At 48.8% G+C, this 17,576-nt stretch overlaps 1 protein-coding gene across 1 annotated transcript in view; it reads left to right on the top strand.

Moving 5' to 3' along the window:
* The window catches only part of LOC144162500 (membrane-associated tyrosine- and threonine-specific cdc2-inhibitory kinase-like), a 58,889-nt gene that overhangs the window by 21,280 nt on the left and 20,033 nt on the right, over positions 1-17,576 (top strand). The window contains exons 5-7 of the mRNA XM_077693063.1: positions 3,086-3,208; positions 5,706-5,797; positions 8,683-8,789. Coding sequence (XP_077549189.1) covers positions 3,086-3,208; positions 5,706-5,797; positions 8,683-8,789 — 322 coding nt within the window. The remainder of the gene's footprint in view (positions 1-3,085; positions 3,209-5,705; positions 5,798-8,682; positions 8,790-17,576) is intronic.

Raw genomic sequence — 17,576 nt, 5'->3', positions numbered from 1 at the left:
CTGTTACGGGAAGATGCGCCACTCGAAAGGGGGATTTCATAGAAAACAACGCGGTGCCCACGAATTCACCGCGTTTCGTGTGAGGCGCGGTTCGCGCTTGAAGTGAAATTTCGGACTCATTGCGTTGTTATAAAACGCGGAGTTATTGCTGCCTTTGACAGCGAGCTTGCGAGCGGCGGGAATCGGACGGTCGACACTTCAAAAGGGGCGGCGCAGGCTACATCGCCGAAAAATGTTCAAGCAGTGTCCGATAGCGTGACGGGCTATTTTATTGCACTCTAGTAATAATATTTAATCAATCTTAAGTGAAATATAATGCAAAAAGGGAGATGGCTAAACATATCAACGTTACTCAAATTACGATCGATCGTAGTGAACGTGCACCTTAGTGTTTGAAATGGGAAAGCTGGTGGGGTGCGACGACTGTCACCTCGCTTTGCGCAACTTTTGCCGTGGCTCTACACTTGTGCTTAAAGCCGAGTCTGGGATTACAAAAATAATAATTTCGGCATTCCCATGATAATACAAATGCCTTACGATTGCTTAGTTTTTTCATTTGTTATTTTCAACAGAACTCCATGCTATCTATACATAGTCTAAGAATTCAAAAATGGCCCGTAAAAAGGTAGTGCATTTGGTACCTCGTGATATTCTGGTAGAAAAACTTTAAGAGGCTGTTTCAGTGTTAGATACATTCAAAACTGATTAAAAAGTGCTCTTCCCCCCCCGAGTTGCCAAAAATTTGATTTTTTGGGCACCTAAGGTGACATAATAAATGTCGTTAACTGCTCCAAACCAAGGTTCTTCTGCTCCAAAATCGAGATTTTGCTGCTCCAAAAACTGCTCCCAAACTTGATTCAGCTGTCTCACCCCTGATTGCGGCGGCTGACTCTATGCTCACTGAGCTGTCGCACCCATGCGCTTGTTTGTAAACTTGCAAGGCATTCTTTACTGGCACCGAAAGTTCAGCATCTCAATGTGGTACGGTTGCTATGAGAGTGCTTTCACTTGTTGAGAAACCTTGTCAAAAACATATTGCTCTGAATCAGTGTACCAGGTTTTGTAGCGTAAAAAGAAGGGCGCAGCTTTAGCTCTGGCGAAAGCGACCAGTTGTTTGCGGGTGTATGGAACGCGACGGGACAAAACTTTGTCTGTTTGGCGTGGCTTTTGGGCTTGTGCAGGTATTGTTGGTGTAGTGATTGGACGTGCTTGTATGGGCCAGTCCTCAAGTGTAGTATGTTTGAAGGCACGCATGCCACGAGCCTTGCACCCGAAAAAGCACCAGGTATTCCCCAGCGACCCTATTTTTGTAATGTTTCTGGCATTTTGTTGCCGTATTACTTAGAGTTGCAGGCGACCTTCATTTATTCGGTGTCATCTGATGCAGCCTTCTGACCTGAATAATTTGCAAGGGTGAGACAGCTGCGCATATTGCGCAGTTTTGATACAAACTTGTTTTTCTGCGCCACGCTGCTCCAAAAGCTTGGAAATTGCAAAAATTGCACCAAACTGCTCCAAAACCGTCTGACAGCCAAGGATTTGAACGCTCCCGTCAGTTTCAGTGGGGAAAAATGCTTACTGAAGGCATAATTTTCAAGCGCCTCCAAGGTTATGCTGCTTGTACAGGTTTGATTGATCATTAAATAAAAAAAAAACCATAAAATTGTTTTCGAGATAGTTTTTCCGACAGTCACAATGTTGGGTTGCACATTTTATATTCTGTGAGGAGGTTTCCCATCGAGAATCATTGCAAAGTCCTGTAGGAAAAATACTTATGTGTTCTCCGCTGGAAAACTACATGTGAAAGTTGATGAAAAAGGGCAATTTTCGGGACAACCTTACTAGACGCCGCCATCTCAGTGGGGTGAAGATTGGAAAACATGGCCGCTAAGAGAAGCAGTTGCTCATAGATCACAAACAGTGCTCTGCGCCGATTTATACCATGGTTCTGGTTATGGTGGTTTATATTTTGTCGTTCGATCTGTTGTGGGGAGTTGCGCCACTCGAAACACGGGAGTTCATCAAAAACAACGTGGTGCACGCAATGCCGTGTTTCGGCCGTGAGTGTGAGGCGCGGTGCGTGCTGGAATTGAAATTTCGGAATCTGCAGTGTTATAAAAAGCTGAGTTATTGCTGCCTTTGACAGCGAGCTTGTGAGCGGTGGGACTGGGACAATCGACACTGCAGAAGTGGCGCCGCATCTACATCGCCGCGAATAGGGTGCCTCGATGCTAGCGCCGCCGTACAGCGACGCGCGTGAATGGAGGCACTGTAGCCGCAAAATGTTTAAGCAGTGTCCAATAGCGGGACGGGCTATTATTGCACGCTAGTAACAATGGTTCATCTATCTGAAGTGAAATTTAATGCCAAAAGGGGCGTGGCTGAACATACCAACGTTACTCGAATCGTAGTGAGCGTGCACATTGGGGATTGAAATGGGAGGGCTGCTGGGGTGCGGCGACTGTCACCTCGCTTTGCGCAACTTTTGCTGTGGCTCTCCACTTGTGCGTAAAGCCGAGTCTCTGATTACGAAAATAATAATATCGGCATTCGCGATAATAAAATGCCTTACGATTGCTTAGTTTTTCAATTCGATATTTTCAATGGAGCTCCATGCTATCTATGCATAGAGCTTAAGAATTTAAAAATGGTTTGTAAAAAGGTAGCGCTGTTCGTACCTTATGATACTCTGGTAAAAAAAACTTTATTGAAATTCTGTTTCAGTTTTACGTACTTTCAAAACCGTAAGTGCACTTCTCCCCTCCGAGTTGCCAAAACTTTAATTTTTTAGGCTGCTAAGGTGACATAATGAATGCTGTTGTTCTGCTCCAAATCAAATTCCTTCTGCTCCAAAATTGAGATTCCGCTGCTCCAGAAACTGCTCCCAAATCCGACTCAGCTGTCTCACCCCTGAATTTGTTCTGTTTGAGGAACATCAATGCATCTTGGGGAAAACCGTCAAGTTTTGCATTTATTCTCGTGAACAGTGGGAGTTGAGTAACCAGTAGTTGTACGTTGCCATTATTATGCCACATGCCCACAAGGGCAGTGGTCTTCATTGGACGGATCGCACTCTTTTGACCAGGGCCTCAAGCACCTACACGACCACAACCTGGTTCACCTCGACGTCAAGCCTGAGAACATCTTCATCGCCAAGGAGGGATTCTGCAAGCTCGGCGACTTTGGCCTGGTTTTGGATCTCACTCTGGTTCGTTGGCAACTTCCACGTTCCTGTTTTCTTTGCGGAAAGCTTCACTGTGGCAAAGTTGACTTCAGGCTTGTCTTTTGGCTTGTCTGAAAACAGCTGCCGTGGTGGCTCAGTGGCTGCTAAGCGCAAGGACACGGTTTTGATCCCGGCGGCAGTGGCTATCTTTTCAGTTTGAGGCAAAAAGCGAGATTTCAGTGCATGTTATAGATCGCCAGATGGTCTTAATTAATTCATTAATGATGTTTAATGTGCCATTAATTCTAAATTAATGGCACATTGAACACCACAATTTTTTCTTTTTGTCTGAAAAAGTGACTTTGTCTGTTCTACCTGGAAATGTTGCTTCGGGAGTGTGGTGTGTGGCAGTATTCGTCTTTATAGGTAGATCTGGATACGAGTTAAGATGGGATAATGCAGTTAGCATGAAATTAATGCTACATTTAAGTGGGGGACACTGGTCTTGAGAACGAAAAATTTCAAAAAAAAAATCAATTTTCTGTATTAATTTTATTCACAGTCTACTACAGGTCTCATAGAATGTACCTGCAAAATATTATGGCTGTACCAAAAGCGTTCACAAAGCTGTCGCCCTTTGAAGTTGCCTAATTGAGCATTTTCACCTATTTCCAAACGTCATGGCTTGTTTTCTCAGGACCACTTTTTTTCCCACGAGGTCAACTGTTGGGTGCAGTATCTTGAGACGTACTGGTCAGATTTGTATGATTTTTGCTGCATTGAAAAAACTTAAGGACTGAACTGTGCAATAAAAGCCCAAAAATATAGAATATCTTATTACTAGCACAATTTTTTATGCAGTTTATTTTACAGCATTGGAAATTGATGACCTGACTTTTCATAAGTTTACTGCGTTTGCTGAAACAAGGTTAAAATTCCTGCTGTGGCATAGTTGCACTCCCTGGTCCTTCTAGAAGACAAAGGAATAAAAAGTATTCGAGTATTTCGTAGGTAGATGATAAAAAAAATTGCCCGAAATGGAATGACAGGACATATTGCACAACTCTGAACTTGCACCACCTAGACGAAAACAGGTTGCATATACTTGTGCTCAGGATGTTAATACAGTCGAACACGGATATATCGAACCCCAGGGGGATATCAGTAATTCGAAATATAAAATATGCCTGTCTGAAGATTGTGTGATAACTCTGCACATCACTGATAGCTTTCCAAGAATGTGACAAGCGGTAGCTCACTGTTTTGTTCCTCACAGCGCGGAAAATTCGAACCGCAGCGCAATGACCACCGCACTTCATTTAACGTGAAAAAATGTCTGTGAGATTCGCTTGTTTCTTCTTTTGCGTCGTAAAGTTCGCCACTCTCTCTTCAAGTTACGAATGCCGTCCAAATTATAAAATCCGGCGTTGTACACTGTGCCACAACAGGGGCAAATCTGAACACCGACGCAGGCTCGGCTGCAGTAGCTGACTGGGAACATTTGGTTCGGTTTGGTTGGAAAAGGAAACCCGGTCACTCGCTCCCATGTGGCTCCCATGCGTTTTCGCTCCCATGTGGTTGCCCCCCATGCTAGCGTGCATGAAGGAAACTTGCCTGTGAGCAGCAGGTGTTGAAGACGGTCGAAGCAACGCGGCGCCACCTTCTTTTCCTTACCGAGAGCGGCAGCGCCAGCGAGAAGTCATCATCATCGCATCCACTCGTCAGGAAAACTTGCGACACACCATTCGATATATTTTCACGGAAGCCAAAGACGACGCAGTTGTCTTCAAGGAAAACAAGTTTTACTGGAGCGAACTTGTGTTCCCCTAACAAATCAAAGAATATACACAGGTGGCGAAGCAGCAGTCAACAAAGTGATGTGTGCAGGCGAGCGTCGGCGATTCGGATACCGCGGTGTCTGCTCTGCAGGGTTTTATCTTTCGCCGCGGGTGTTTCTCGAAGTGTCAATTTTCATCCAGAACATTGTAGATCAAAGAGGATTATTCTAGGCCTAGTGACGTTAGGGGCGAAACACTCACCTTATCAGAAGGAGATAACCCGTGTGGCGTAAGAATGGAACACGCGCTTCGCTTGGGACACAGATAACACATCCGGGTGAGGCCGGGCAGTAAAAAAGAAAGCACAAACAAACAAACCCAGTGCATGGTTCGTGGCAATATTGAATGTGTCCGTGATCGGGAGTTCTATACACGCGTACAACAGTGCTATACTTTTGCATGGGATTTCGAAAGAGATGTTCAGACTGTTCGATATAGACAATAATTCGATGTATCCGTGTTCGACTGTATGCGCATGTGTAAGTCTCAAGCACAAAGGCTAAAAAATAACAAAAATGTCCTCAAGACCAGTGTCCCCGCTTAAGCGTGTAGCTACTCTCCATTAGGCCGTGTTCATTATGTCTACTCTCCGACGTTATGCTGAGATCGTGTTGTGAGGGAGCTATTATTAAACGGTGTTGTAGGCTACCCGTACCTGGTGTGCTACTGATGTGATGGCATTTTTCGCTTGTTGGTGCTTACAGGACGACTCGAAAGATCCTCTGGAAGGTGACCCGTGCTACTTGGCGCCAGAGATTATGGAGGGCACCTTCACGAAGGCGGCTGATGTGTTCAGGTGTGTTTGCACGCATGCAGTTTTGTGGTCGACGCTGGAGTCGTGTGGAGGAGAATTTCCCACTGATTTTGTGCGGGAATGGAGGCGGAGCCAGATGGCTATTCGATGCAGTGGGTAGCTTTACTGGTGTATGGTAGAACCGTGGCCTCTAGGGGTAGATTAGATTTGCCGTGAATACAAGTAAGTGTAGACCACTTAAGTGGTACCGCACTGTAGACAAAACATGGGCGAATCCAACCACATCACAGCCTACCTTTCAGTCGTTCTTTGTTTATCACTCACATGATCAAACTTAAGGGGGGGTTTTAAATTTTAACTAAGCTCTCTGAAACTTGTCAGTCTTGCTGCTTTTTCTGCACTGATTTCAAATATGCCCTTATTTTTTGAGTCTACCCGCTGTGGTGGCTCAGTGGCTAAGGCGTTGCGCTGCTGAGCACGAGGTCGCGGGTTCGATTTCCGGTTGCGGCGGCCGCTTTTCTGATGGAGAAGGAGAGCAAAACGCCCGTGTGTACGAGATTTTGGAGCACAATCAAGATCCCCAGGTGGTCAAAATTAATCTGGAGCCCTCCACTATGGCACGCCTCATGGCCTGCGTTACGTCGGCACGTTAAACCCTACAATCAATTCTTTGAGTCAGTCAATTGGTTACAAAGATAATTAGAGATGAGTAGCCATTTTTGGAGGAACAGTAGACAAAACGGTGTTGGTCATAAAACTGCAATCTTTATATTTTCCAATACTATGAACCCTGGTGAGTGCAATAAGAGAATTGGTTTTTTGAAGCACCATTTTGGGACTAAGTTTACAGCTCGTTAAACTTTGATGTTTTAAATGGGCATTCAAAATGGTTCGTTGCCACTGGTGCCACCAAAGTTTAATGAGCTGTAAAATTAGTTCCAAGTGGTGCATCAAAAAACCAATTCTCTTATCGCACTTACCAGGGTTCAATAGTAGTATTGGAAAATATAAAGATTGGAGTGCTATGACCAACACTGTTTTGTCTATTGTTCCTCCAAAAATGACTAATTATCTCTAATTATCTTTGTAACTAATCGACTTACTAAAAAATAATGCCATATTTGAAATCAGTGGAAAAAAAGCAGCAAGAGTGACAAGCTTCGCAGAGTTTACTTAAAAATTAAAAGAAATTGTTTTAAGAGCCGCGTCCCCCCTCAAGAATGTTTAAATAAGATCTGCCACTCACCTTCCCCCATTCAGAATTTGTGACGAAGTTGTAGTGCAAAGAAATGGAGAAGGCAGTGACATGGCGGTGACGGCATATTTCCATTCTTGATGCTGTAATCTGCCAGCATGGGCCAACCTGTTCTTTTACCTTAGGGTCCCTCTAATGGGGAGCATAGTTAGTTCCCTCAACCTTCCACCTGTGCTTTTTTGAAGTGCAGAGCACTTTAGGCGCTCGCCTTGTCGTCCTAGCTCGCTCGCCGGAGCCAAGCATATCGTCACGGCGTTACGGTGTAGCCTGTCACGGTTTCGCCGCGGCGTGACCCAGAGGCTTTGAAAGCCAAGCGGTTTATACAGGGTGTCCCAGCTATCATGCACCAAGGTTTAAAAAAAGAGAAATTGCGTAACTCGAAGAAAACCTAGTGGATAATGTTTGCAGTACTGTGAACAAGCGGAGAGTAATTTTTTCGTTAATGAGACTTAATTAATTAATTGTAATTAATTAATTGTAATTAATTATCTAACTCGAGAAATACTGCCCTAATCACTAAAGTGTCAATGAGGCACTTGTAGGTAACCACGAGGGGCATCTAACTGCGCTATTTTCAGCGACGAACTAATTGCATACTCATTTATTCTGACTGATAAAGGAAACCCGCGAAATATGAAAAATATCACGTGACGACGCTTACGCGCGCATTGTAAAGCAGCGTCCCCAAACAAAGCTGATTGAAAGCAACTGCTTTGCGTGTTACCCGCCCGAAGAGACAGCGCATCACCTTGATAATAGCATGCATGGAAGGAGCAGCAGCAGCAAGATTCGCTGGACGCGTGTGCAGATAAGGAACAAACTCAGTCACGATTTCTTCTTTCTTTCTTTTGTCTATTTCATTCTGGCTAACTCAGAGGCAGCCTGTTTGAGGGCGTTGCTTTACGGTGCGCGCGGAGGCGCCGTCACGTGGTATTTTTCATATTTCGCGGGTTTCCTTTATCAGTCAGAATAAATGTGTACGCAATTAGTTCATCGCTGAAAATAGCGCAGTTAGATGCCCCTCGTGGTTACCTACAAGTGCCTCATTGACACTTTAGTGATTAGGAGAGTATTTCTCGAGTTAGATAATTAATTACAATTAGTTAATTAAGTCTCATTAAAGAAAAAAATATAGTCCGCTTCTTCACAGTACTGCAAACATTATGCACCTGGTTTCTTTCGAGTTACGCCTTTACTCTTTTTTTAATTCTTGGTGCATGATAGCTGGGACACCCTGTATAGTCATAAGCGCTCGAAACTCGTGAACCACTGGTGCTTAGCGGCGGCTTAGCTCGGCTATGCCAAGATATACGTAGCGTGAGCTAAGGTTCAGCTGGTTATTCTTAGCTTTCCTGGTTGTCTACGATTAGCTGATTATCATCCAATCCAAATCCAATGCAATCCGTTCCAATCCAATCCAATCCAATCCTCGCGCTTGCGCAAAATGTGGTGGTGCATCGCCGGCACGTGCGGGGAGAAAAGCACAAAGAGAACAGAACTGCTGCTGGTTCAGTTTCGGGCAGGGGGCGCGTGAGCACTTCGAAGGCGGGAAATTTGAGTTGCATGGAGTGGTAGCAGTAAGCGGATAACGGCGCTACAGCCCATTATGGCGAATCACTGCTCTGCACTTCCGACAGCTTTCAGAGCGGCTGTAATTTTTCTCCCCTTTCAGCCTCGGCATCACCGTACTGGAGCTGGCCTGTGACCTCGAGCTGCCCGGTCAAGGCGAGAACTGGCACGTGCTGCGGTCGGGCACCCTTCCCGACTACCATGCGCGAAGTGAGCGCAGTTGCTGTTGCGTCTGCCGGTCGGGATTCAGTGAAAGTCCGCTAACAGAAAAAAGAGCGGGGGGAGATACAACAGACGAGCTGGCATGTTAATATGCTACAAAGGGGACAAAGCTTGGCATGTCCTGGACAGCGGGCTTTTCTTTTTTTTTTCTTCCTCCTTGAGTTGTGCACTCTTGAGGCAAATGAAAAGGCATCGTTGAGACATGAGCAGTGCGTGTGCCGTTTGTCTTCAGCCGCCCATGTTTTCGGCACTTTTGAGGCTTTGCTTTCTGTTAGTTGTTGCTTCACTGATGGTGGGGCCTTCGCTCGATCCACTTATTTTGTTTAATTTCACTGTATACAAATGAATTCTCAAAGATGGGTAAGGGATGGGGACACCTTGCGATGGCCAAGGATGGGTGGAGAAATACCTCCCGTGTGTGTCCGCCAGCACTTTCCAGAGCGCTGGCGTGCAGTATTCCGTTCTGAGGTTGGTGCAAGCCCGACACGACCGGTGCGGTGCAGAACGTAAATTAAACGCGTTAATATGTCACACCTCACCCCTGAACCTACCTAAAGGATTCTAAACCATCCTTAATTACGAAAAGAATCCATGCAATTGAGGGAAGAGAACATGTTAAAGTGAAAGGAAAACGCGAGTCTTGTGGAAAATTTTGCACTGCTGGAGCTGGAAGCCAGCCTGTTCGCGCCAAAACCTGTGATACAGTCGGACCTCGTTATATTGAAGTAGTATCGGGACAACCAATTAGTTCGTTATAACCGATATTCGTTATAACAGTAGATGTAAGAACCGGCTCCAACAAATTGAAAATCTGGCTCGTGCAAAAATACTTAACACAAAAATGTATTTTTTTGGCTTCGAACCCATTGTAAACAAGGCAACCCTGACCTTTCTCGTTGTTGCATTTTGAGCTCAGTGAACCGAAACATGAGTTCGTGAAATTGCAACAGAACAAAGTTCACTTTACGAAACAGGCCACCGTCCTTATTTATTTGATGAAGGGTGTTATCTTTGCCAGGTGGCTACTCACAGCACTGAGCGGGATGAAGTTTTCCACAGTGTCTATGGACTCTTCTCAGCCTCTGGTCAAATATTTCTTCGTTATATCCGATATCGCGCAGCTATCACGGTTTCAGTTTCGTTTTAAAAGAACAGGTGTCGTTGAGATAAAGCGTGATCAACCAAAGTCTGCATTTAGTTCGCTATAGCTGATAATTCGCTGTATCAGTGTTTGTTATAACGAGGTTCAACTGCACTACTCCTTAGGCCACATAAGTCAAACAGCGGGGTCCTTTTAGGAGTTGCTCAAAATAGTAGGAGTGTTTGAGTGAACCAACCAGAAGGTGGTGCTCTGTCTGCTGCCACAAAGTTTACTTGGCTTCGCCGCCTGCTCCCACTGCTACTGTCAGGCATTTTGTAACGCCCCTGAAGAAAAAAAGTGAACAAAACAATCGGAGGTCATGTGGAGTGTGGTAACGGCATCTCGGAGTTATTTCATTTTTGATTTTGAACTTGTTCCTTTTTGATACTTTGTCCGTTCTTTGTTCTTGCCTTTTTTTCTTTTACGTTGTCCCCTCCCGTAATGAGATTCTGCGTACACTACTGTTCCAGAGTACCCGGATGCCTGGCGAAGGCAGTTCTGGAATGATTGGCACACTGTTAGGCAGTTATTGTTTTCTTTTAGTGTCTGAAGGTGCCACAATATGTATGTGCCTGGAAAAAAAGTGCCGTGGCCAGACAGCCAGGGACACGTACATGTGTAGATAAAAAAAAAAAAGGGTGTTGGGGAAGTTGTCTTAGAAATGTAATTAGTAGGGGTGTGCGAATATCAATTTTTTAATTTCGAAGCGAATTCGAATAATAAAAACAAAGTTCGAATCGAATCGAATATTTTTCGAATATTTTTCGAATACGAATACTTATTGTTTTTGTAAAATTAATGTTTTCACCATCTAGAGACACAAAAACTGCAACTTTATTTCACAACAAATCACACAAAGTAAAATTAGGAATTACACAATACCATTGCACTCAACAGGTTAAGGTCTGCACTCACTTAAATGTTAACATGGAGAAAGGTTAACTGCTCTACATGTTCGGGGAGCAGTGACAACCTCCTGCTCGTCACGACTCCACCAGATACCGAAAACAGCCGCTCACTTGAGACACTAGTGGCTGGCATGCCCGAGCCCGTGCACATTGCCGCACGCTGATACAGTAAAACCTCGATGATGCTAATCTCGCGGGACCGCGAAAAATATTCGTATCATCCGAAATTCGTATTAGCCAACACAGACCAAAAAATTGGGCGCTGAAAAAAGTTTTCGTTTATTTCTTTTCTTACTTTCGCGTGAAGAAATTCGTGATTTTTTCTGCTTTTTTTAACCCCCATGTCGCAAAGCAGCCCTTTCTGGAGCACGTAAACCTTCGCGCTCGTCTCCTCACTCGCTGTACCCAAGCTCGCTACACGCCGCAACAGTCAAGCGTGAACCGCATGGTGCGTTTTTGCGCGCGATTCGCTCGCCTCGGCTCTGCGAGCGCTGTATTTTCACGCCCACATCGACGATTTCGCGCACGCGGTAGCGCCTACCTCGGTCAGAAAATTACGCACGATGCGCGCGGCAGAATGGAGGAGCCTGATTACTTGCGATGAGATCGAGACAGCCAGCTTGGCTCCGCCGGAGATGGTTAGGCTTAGCACCCCGGCAAATATTTTATGGGCGCTTTTATTAGCGGCGCGGATGATGTTTTATGGTACCGTTTTCGCATGCATTATCAGCTCCTTTACCGCACAAGCAACTTCGTGTCTCCCTTGAGCCGCATTTTAAAGAGCGGTTAGAAGCGGTCGCCCGAGCGCCTGCGCCACTTCGCGGCTGGAGCCGACGCCATGTTGACGCCGCCGGCCGCGCCGCGCGCAGCGTGGGGGTGGCTATGGGGGGTGGTTTCGCGGCGGTGTCAGCGCGTTGGGCGTGCGCAGAGCGTTTTCGCGAGCAGAAAACAACAGTCCGGCCGTTTCTGGAGAAAGAGTGACAAACAGGGGAGTGAGAGCCGTCACTTGCTCGTTCGGCAGTCGGGTGCCTCGCCGGCTTGTTCGTATCTTCCGCCGGGCCGCGCAGGTCCGTTCGTAACAGCCGAAATTTTTCCCATTGCAAACGATGCAATTTCGCCGGGACTTTTCGGAAATTCGTATCATCCCGAAATTCGCACCCCCAGATTCGTACCATCGAAAGTCCACTGTACATAAACACCGATACAGACATGCTCTGAATTTTTTTTTTTTTTTTAGTTTTGGGTGGTTCGAATATTTCGAACAATAAAAGTGTCGTTCGAATCGAATCGAATACCAAAAAATTCAAATCGAATATTCGAAGTTTCGAATATTCGCACACCCCTAGTAATTAGTGAACTGAAAATTGGATCAGTTGTTGGCCCTTCATAAATGTGGCAAATATATCAATCAAGTTGTTGTTCTTTGTTGTGCTAGAAAACGAACAAAACACTTGTGGGGATCCTGACACCCAAGCCATTGCGCGATCACTGGGTTTGTGGCGTCGCGCGGCACCTTTCCCCTCTCTCCCCGAAATTCCGGCTCGTCTTGGCGCCACTGTGTAGAGCCGAGCCGTCTCTCAAACTCGTGCGTGAGGTGAAGCCTGCAGAGACCGTTGCGGCGATAAAACACTGTCACGCAGCGGGCGCTCCGCCCTGGTAGCGGAGCTAACCTCACCTCATTGGTCCGTTTGAACGAGGCCCGAACCCGACTCTCGCCGGGACGCGAACGCGCGCCCTGCGCGGGGGTCCGTTCGGGGAGACGCTTCCAGGACGCCGAAGGCGTTGGCCGAAGGTATGTGACGCTTTCTTTACCAGCCGGCTGCCACTCTGTGGCGCCGGCGAAAGCCCACCAGCCCTTCCGGCTGCGGCCCGTGCCTAAGGCTGCTCCTGTTGTCCCTACGCTTGCATATAGTAAGGCCGTACCTACCACTCGACGAACACGCCGTGCGGTACGCGCCTGTGAGCGAATGGGCCCCGTCTCCCTCGCTGCTGCGAGCCGATCCGGCCAGCACGGCGATGCGCGCGCGCACAACGTGCGAGCACCCCGGAATTTGCCCTGACAGAAGAGCCCACTGGCTCTGCGCCGACGAAACGTGCGCACTTGCGCGTGGCGCCCCATCGCCCCTTTCACCTAACGGGAAGTACGTACCTGTACTGTAAATTGTGTAATTGGGACTGTAAAATATGTGACTAGAATGTTAGTATAAAATAAACGTCTTCCCTCCGTACCCTGGGCATATTCCTTTGTCGCCCCTTTCTCCACCTGCCCAACAGAGGCGGTGTTGATTTGGTGCGACGGCGTTTCAGTTTCGTGAGCGTGCTCAACTAGCTCGAACCCACGGTGGTTCCTCGCAGTGTGCATGAATGCGTGCCTTGTGAAATGCTAGGGTTATGCATATTGCGAGGTAGACACCCCGGAATTTGCCCTGGCAGAAGAGCCCACTGGCTCTGCGCCGACGAAACGCGTGCACTTGCGCGTGGCGCCCCATCGCCCTTTTCACCTAACGGGAAGTACGTATACCTGTACTGTAAATTATGTAATTGGGACTGTAAAATATGTGATTAGAACGTCAGTGTAAAATAAACGTCTTCCCTCCGTACCCTGGGCATATTCCTTTGTCGCCCCCTTCTCCACCTGCCCAACAGAGGCGGTGTTAAGTTGGCGCGACGGCGTTTCAGTATCGTGAGCGTGCGCAACTAGCTCGAACCCACGGTGGTTCCTCGCAGTGTGCATGAATGCCTGCCTTGTGCAATGCTAGGGTTATGCATATTGCGAGGTAGAGAGACCACAAACTGGCGCCCAACGTGGGGCCATTGGCTCATTAGCCTTTGGCCGCTAATTAAGCTGAGTACGCAACCGGAATCAGTCTTATTGCTTATCCGCTAGCGGTAGCTGCTACGGGGACGAGGCGACTGCCCCTCCGTACGCGAGTGTGCGTGCACCCCTCGTTCACGCAGCCCCACGGGGCAGTGCGACGGTGCAACCGCGCCCCACTGGAGCGGCGGTATACGTATTCCGGGAGAAAGGCCACAGCCGCCACTCGGAGTAGTGCACGCGAGATATATGCTTGTTGCCGTCCCCTGAGAGTAGAGCACGAACATGGTAGTTGACGCGCTATCTCGTGCTTCGTAATCCATCGAGATTTATTGTCCAAGTGTGACTTTTTATCCGGCGGCGCAAAAGCGTGCGCCCGTGAGGGAGGCGAAATTGACACAGCCGTTGAGTGGAGGAAGAGGGCCCAGAGTTGAGAAAGGGCGCGCGGACACCCCGCAGAGAGGGGCAGGCGCTTTTCGCGAAACTCCATGCCGCTGGGAAAGCGGACGGGCCTCGGCTGTAAAATCAAGGGGAAGGGATGCCCGTTGCAAGGCGGTTGTATTGAGCCGAAAAGAGCTAGTAGCCGGACAGCAGAATGACCCGTTTTGTCGCCGGATGTGCGACGGTCTCTGGGAGACAATTTTTTTTGTTTGATTTTTTTTTAGACGCCGAGACGTAGCTTGTCCTGCTGCGGGCGTGCGCCGAGATGCTACTTGTCTTGTAGCAGGCGCGGGAGGGGGGCTGAAGTCAGCGTGTGTCGCCGACGCCCCGGGGGACTCATTTCTGCTGGACGGTGAAGGACTCGTGCTTAACTACGTAGCCACCGATGATGAGGCAATTGAACCATTTAATGTGGTAACCCCCTAAGTCTGAGTTGCGCACTGCTGCGCTAAGCTCATGACGAACCATTCGCCGGGCATTTAGGCGGCTCCAAAGTTTTGGTAAACTGAGTCGCTCCGTGACCTGGCCCGGGACGAAGCGAGACATTTTCGCTGTTGCCGATCCTGCCATGTCTGTCAAACGGCAAGGGCGCACGGTGGGAAGCCGCCTGGAATTGTGAAGCCATTTGACAGTATGCGTCCTTGGCAGGTAGTCGTTTGCGACTTGAAGGGACCTATGCCGAGAAGCAAGCAGAGCTTTACTTAAATGGTGTCACGGGCTGACTATTTGGCGATAGAGCACAGTGGCTCTGCGCGGTGATGACAAGGTACCCACGCTTATCCAGGCTTCCGTCGGCCAGCTCATCACCTCAGTGATCATAGCACACTAAACGGCAGGCGCTTTCGCCCCCGTGCTGACTTCACTTCTCTCGGTCTCAGTCAGCGCGGCCGCCCCGGCCGCCCCAGCCCAATCTGTGTGGTCAGTTGTCTCTCCCCTCCAGCAAAGCTGTAAGCGCATGTTTTCTCTTTTTACTCGGTTTGTAAGAGTGTGCATGTTACGTGGCACTGTCTGTATTAGTGTGTCCCCATTTGGGCGTTGATGACTGCACATAATGTATCTTGTCCTAATTTGTTTTGTTATTGTTTAGAACGTACTAGTTTAATTGCACAGGGTGAGGAAGTGTTCCGCTTAGTATTATGAGCGTTGTACCGCGTGATGTAGCATGAACCTATTTTGTTTGCTTAGTTTCTGGGTTCGGCACGGTTCGTGTGTTAGCCTCGTTGAAGGCGTTAGGGTTGTTTTCTTTTTTATGTGTGTGTGTTGTCGGTGCACGATGTAGTATTTTCTTTTTCCAGTGCTTTGACGTTATTTATTTGGTACAGGAACCCCTTGGTCTGCGCATGCGGGACGAAGTGCTTTGTACGTTTCTTTTCTTTTTTTGCCCCTTTTAGCAGTGAGCAGGGCTAGTTTTCTTCTCTTCTGTTTTTTTTTTTTACTCAGGCGCAGTCTTGACGAAAGAGCGAATGCCGAAAAGCGGCGGCTGGGTCGGTCGCGGGAGTGCCCTTCGAGGACTGTCTTTGGCTTTCGCGCGCAGCCAGGGTCGAGAGTTATAGTCTTGTTTTGAAGGTGTCGGATTTCGGCCGTCCACGGCCCCGGTGTTCGGGGCGAGCAGCGCGTACTGGAGGCCGTTGCGTGAACTGTGTGCGGTTGGGAGAGCAGGCCAGACTTTGGGCGACCATATACTCAATGCCAACGGGAGGTTGTGTTTTTCCTGGAAAACGCGGGCCGGGCGTACGCTACGAGTGGGGCGCACCGCGTTGCGGCGAAGGAACTTGGCCCCGGCGGCACGAACACTGTGACGCGCATGTTGAGCGGGTATTCGTGAGTGCCTGTGGTGTGTGCTTCTGCCGGCTTCAGCGAACCCAATGGTGCATTCCGCGAGTGGCTTCGGCTTCGTCCGGTGCGGGCCGCCGTCACGTGGTGTCTCGTCGGTGTGGTGGAGGGTCCGCAGGTGCCCGTTTCTGGAACTTGAGCGAGCCCGGAACAGTTACGCTGACTATGGGGGTTCAACGGCATGTAAGGCTGGCGAATGCAGCCGGGCTGCCCGGCACCGACGAGAGCGGGACGGGCGGCCAGTTGCGAGCTGCGGAAGAGGTGCCCTCTCCAGATGTGGACAATGTGGTGCCATATCGGAACCGCACCATGCGTCATCGGCACCACGGCTGTCGTCCGGCAGCTGCCTCGCTCGCGCTGGGCGGCAGCCACCACCCGCGCCGCTCGTCGCTCTTTGGCGGGGCACCCATCGAGTGCCACGGGAGGTATACACCTGAGCGGCGCCATCGCGGTCATCATACCTGTCGGCTGGCTGCTCCAGCCGCGTTTCCTCCTGGCTGGTACCCCCCCTCGTGGAGCTGCTATCTCGCGCAACGGTGAGGTCGTTCCGGCACTGGTGCCCACCATCTTCTCTCCTCGATTTTCCACAACGAACGTTTCCCCGAAAAACTTTTGTGCTCCCAACCGCCGAACTTTGCACAAGCCCCGCGGAACGGTGTCTCCCGAATTTTTTTTTGCAAGTATTATTTTCGCACCGCAGCGTAGTTTGTATAGCATGCATGTGCCGTCTCCTTTGTCCTAATTCTTTATTGTCGTAGTGCGTGTTTCTTTTTTTCTTGTAATCCTATGTAGCATAGTATCGTCCTGCATGTATATATATTATTACCGTTATTGTTCTTATTATAATGTCGCGTTCATTGTAATCATTGTATATTTCAATAGCTTCATTTTGTGTATGCATGTGGAACCGATTACCATGTATTATGTATCTCAGTGTCGCGTATAGTTTCCTGTGTGTATCATTCGTGCTGGAGGGGGGGGGGGGGGTAGTGTTGGTAGTGTAGTTTGTAAATATTTCGTATGGGCTGGGGACTGAGACTGCCCTGTGCATGCATACTTTTCTACTCTTCGCCGTCTTTTGCATGCCTGGGCGATGGCCGGTCAACTCTTCTCAGACCGGCGAGGGCATTTAAGGAGAGGGGAGTGTGGGGATCCTGACACCCAAGCCATTGCGCGATCACTGGGTTTGTGGCGTCGCGCGGCACCTTTCCCCTCTCTCCCCGAAATTCCGGCTCGTCTTGGCGCCACTGTGTAGAGCCGAGCCGTCTCTCAAACTCGTGCGTGAGGTGAAGCCTGCAGAGACCGTTGCGGCGATAAAACACTGTCACGCAGCGGGCGCTCCGCCCTGGTAGCGGAGCTAACCTCACCTCATTGGTCCGTTTGAACGAGGCCCGAACCCGACTCTCGCCGGGACGCGAACGCGCGCCCTGCGCGGGGGTCCGTTCGGGGAGACGCTTCCAGGACGCCGAAGGCGTTGGCCGAAGGTATGTGACGCTTTCTTTACCAGCCGGCTGCCACTCTGTGGCGCCGGCGAAAGCCCACCAGCCCTTCCGGCTGCGGCCCGTGCCTAAGGCTGCTCCTGTTGTCCCTACGCTTGCATATAGTAAGGCCGTACCTACCACTCGACGAACACGCCG

Source organism: Haemaphysalis longicornis, unplaced genomic scaffold (genome assembly GCF_048455015.1).
Source record: "Haemaphysalis longicornis isolate Haplotype H1 unplaced genomic scaffold, Haemaphysalis longicornis Haplotype H1 scaffold_12, whole genome shotgun sequence".
Lineage (NCBI taxonomy): Eukaryota > Metazoa > Arthropoda > Arachnida > Ixodida > Ixodidae > Haemaphysalis > Haemaphysalis longicornis.
Note: the sequence above shows the minus strand (reverse complement) of the source record. Positions and strands in the feature narration are given on the sequence as shown.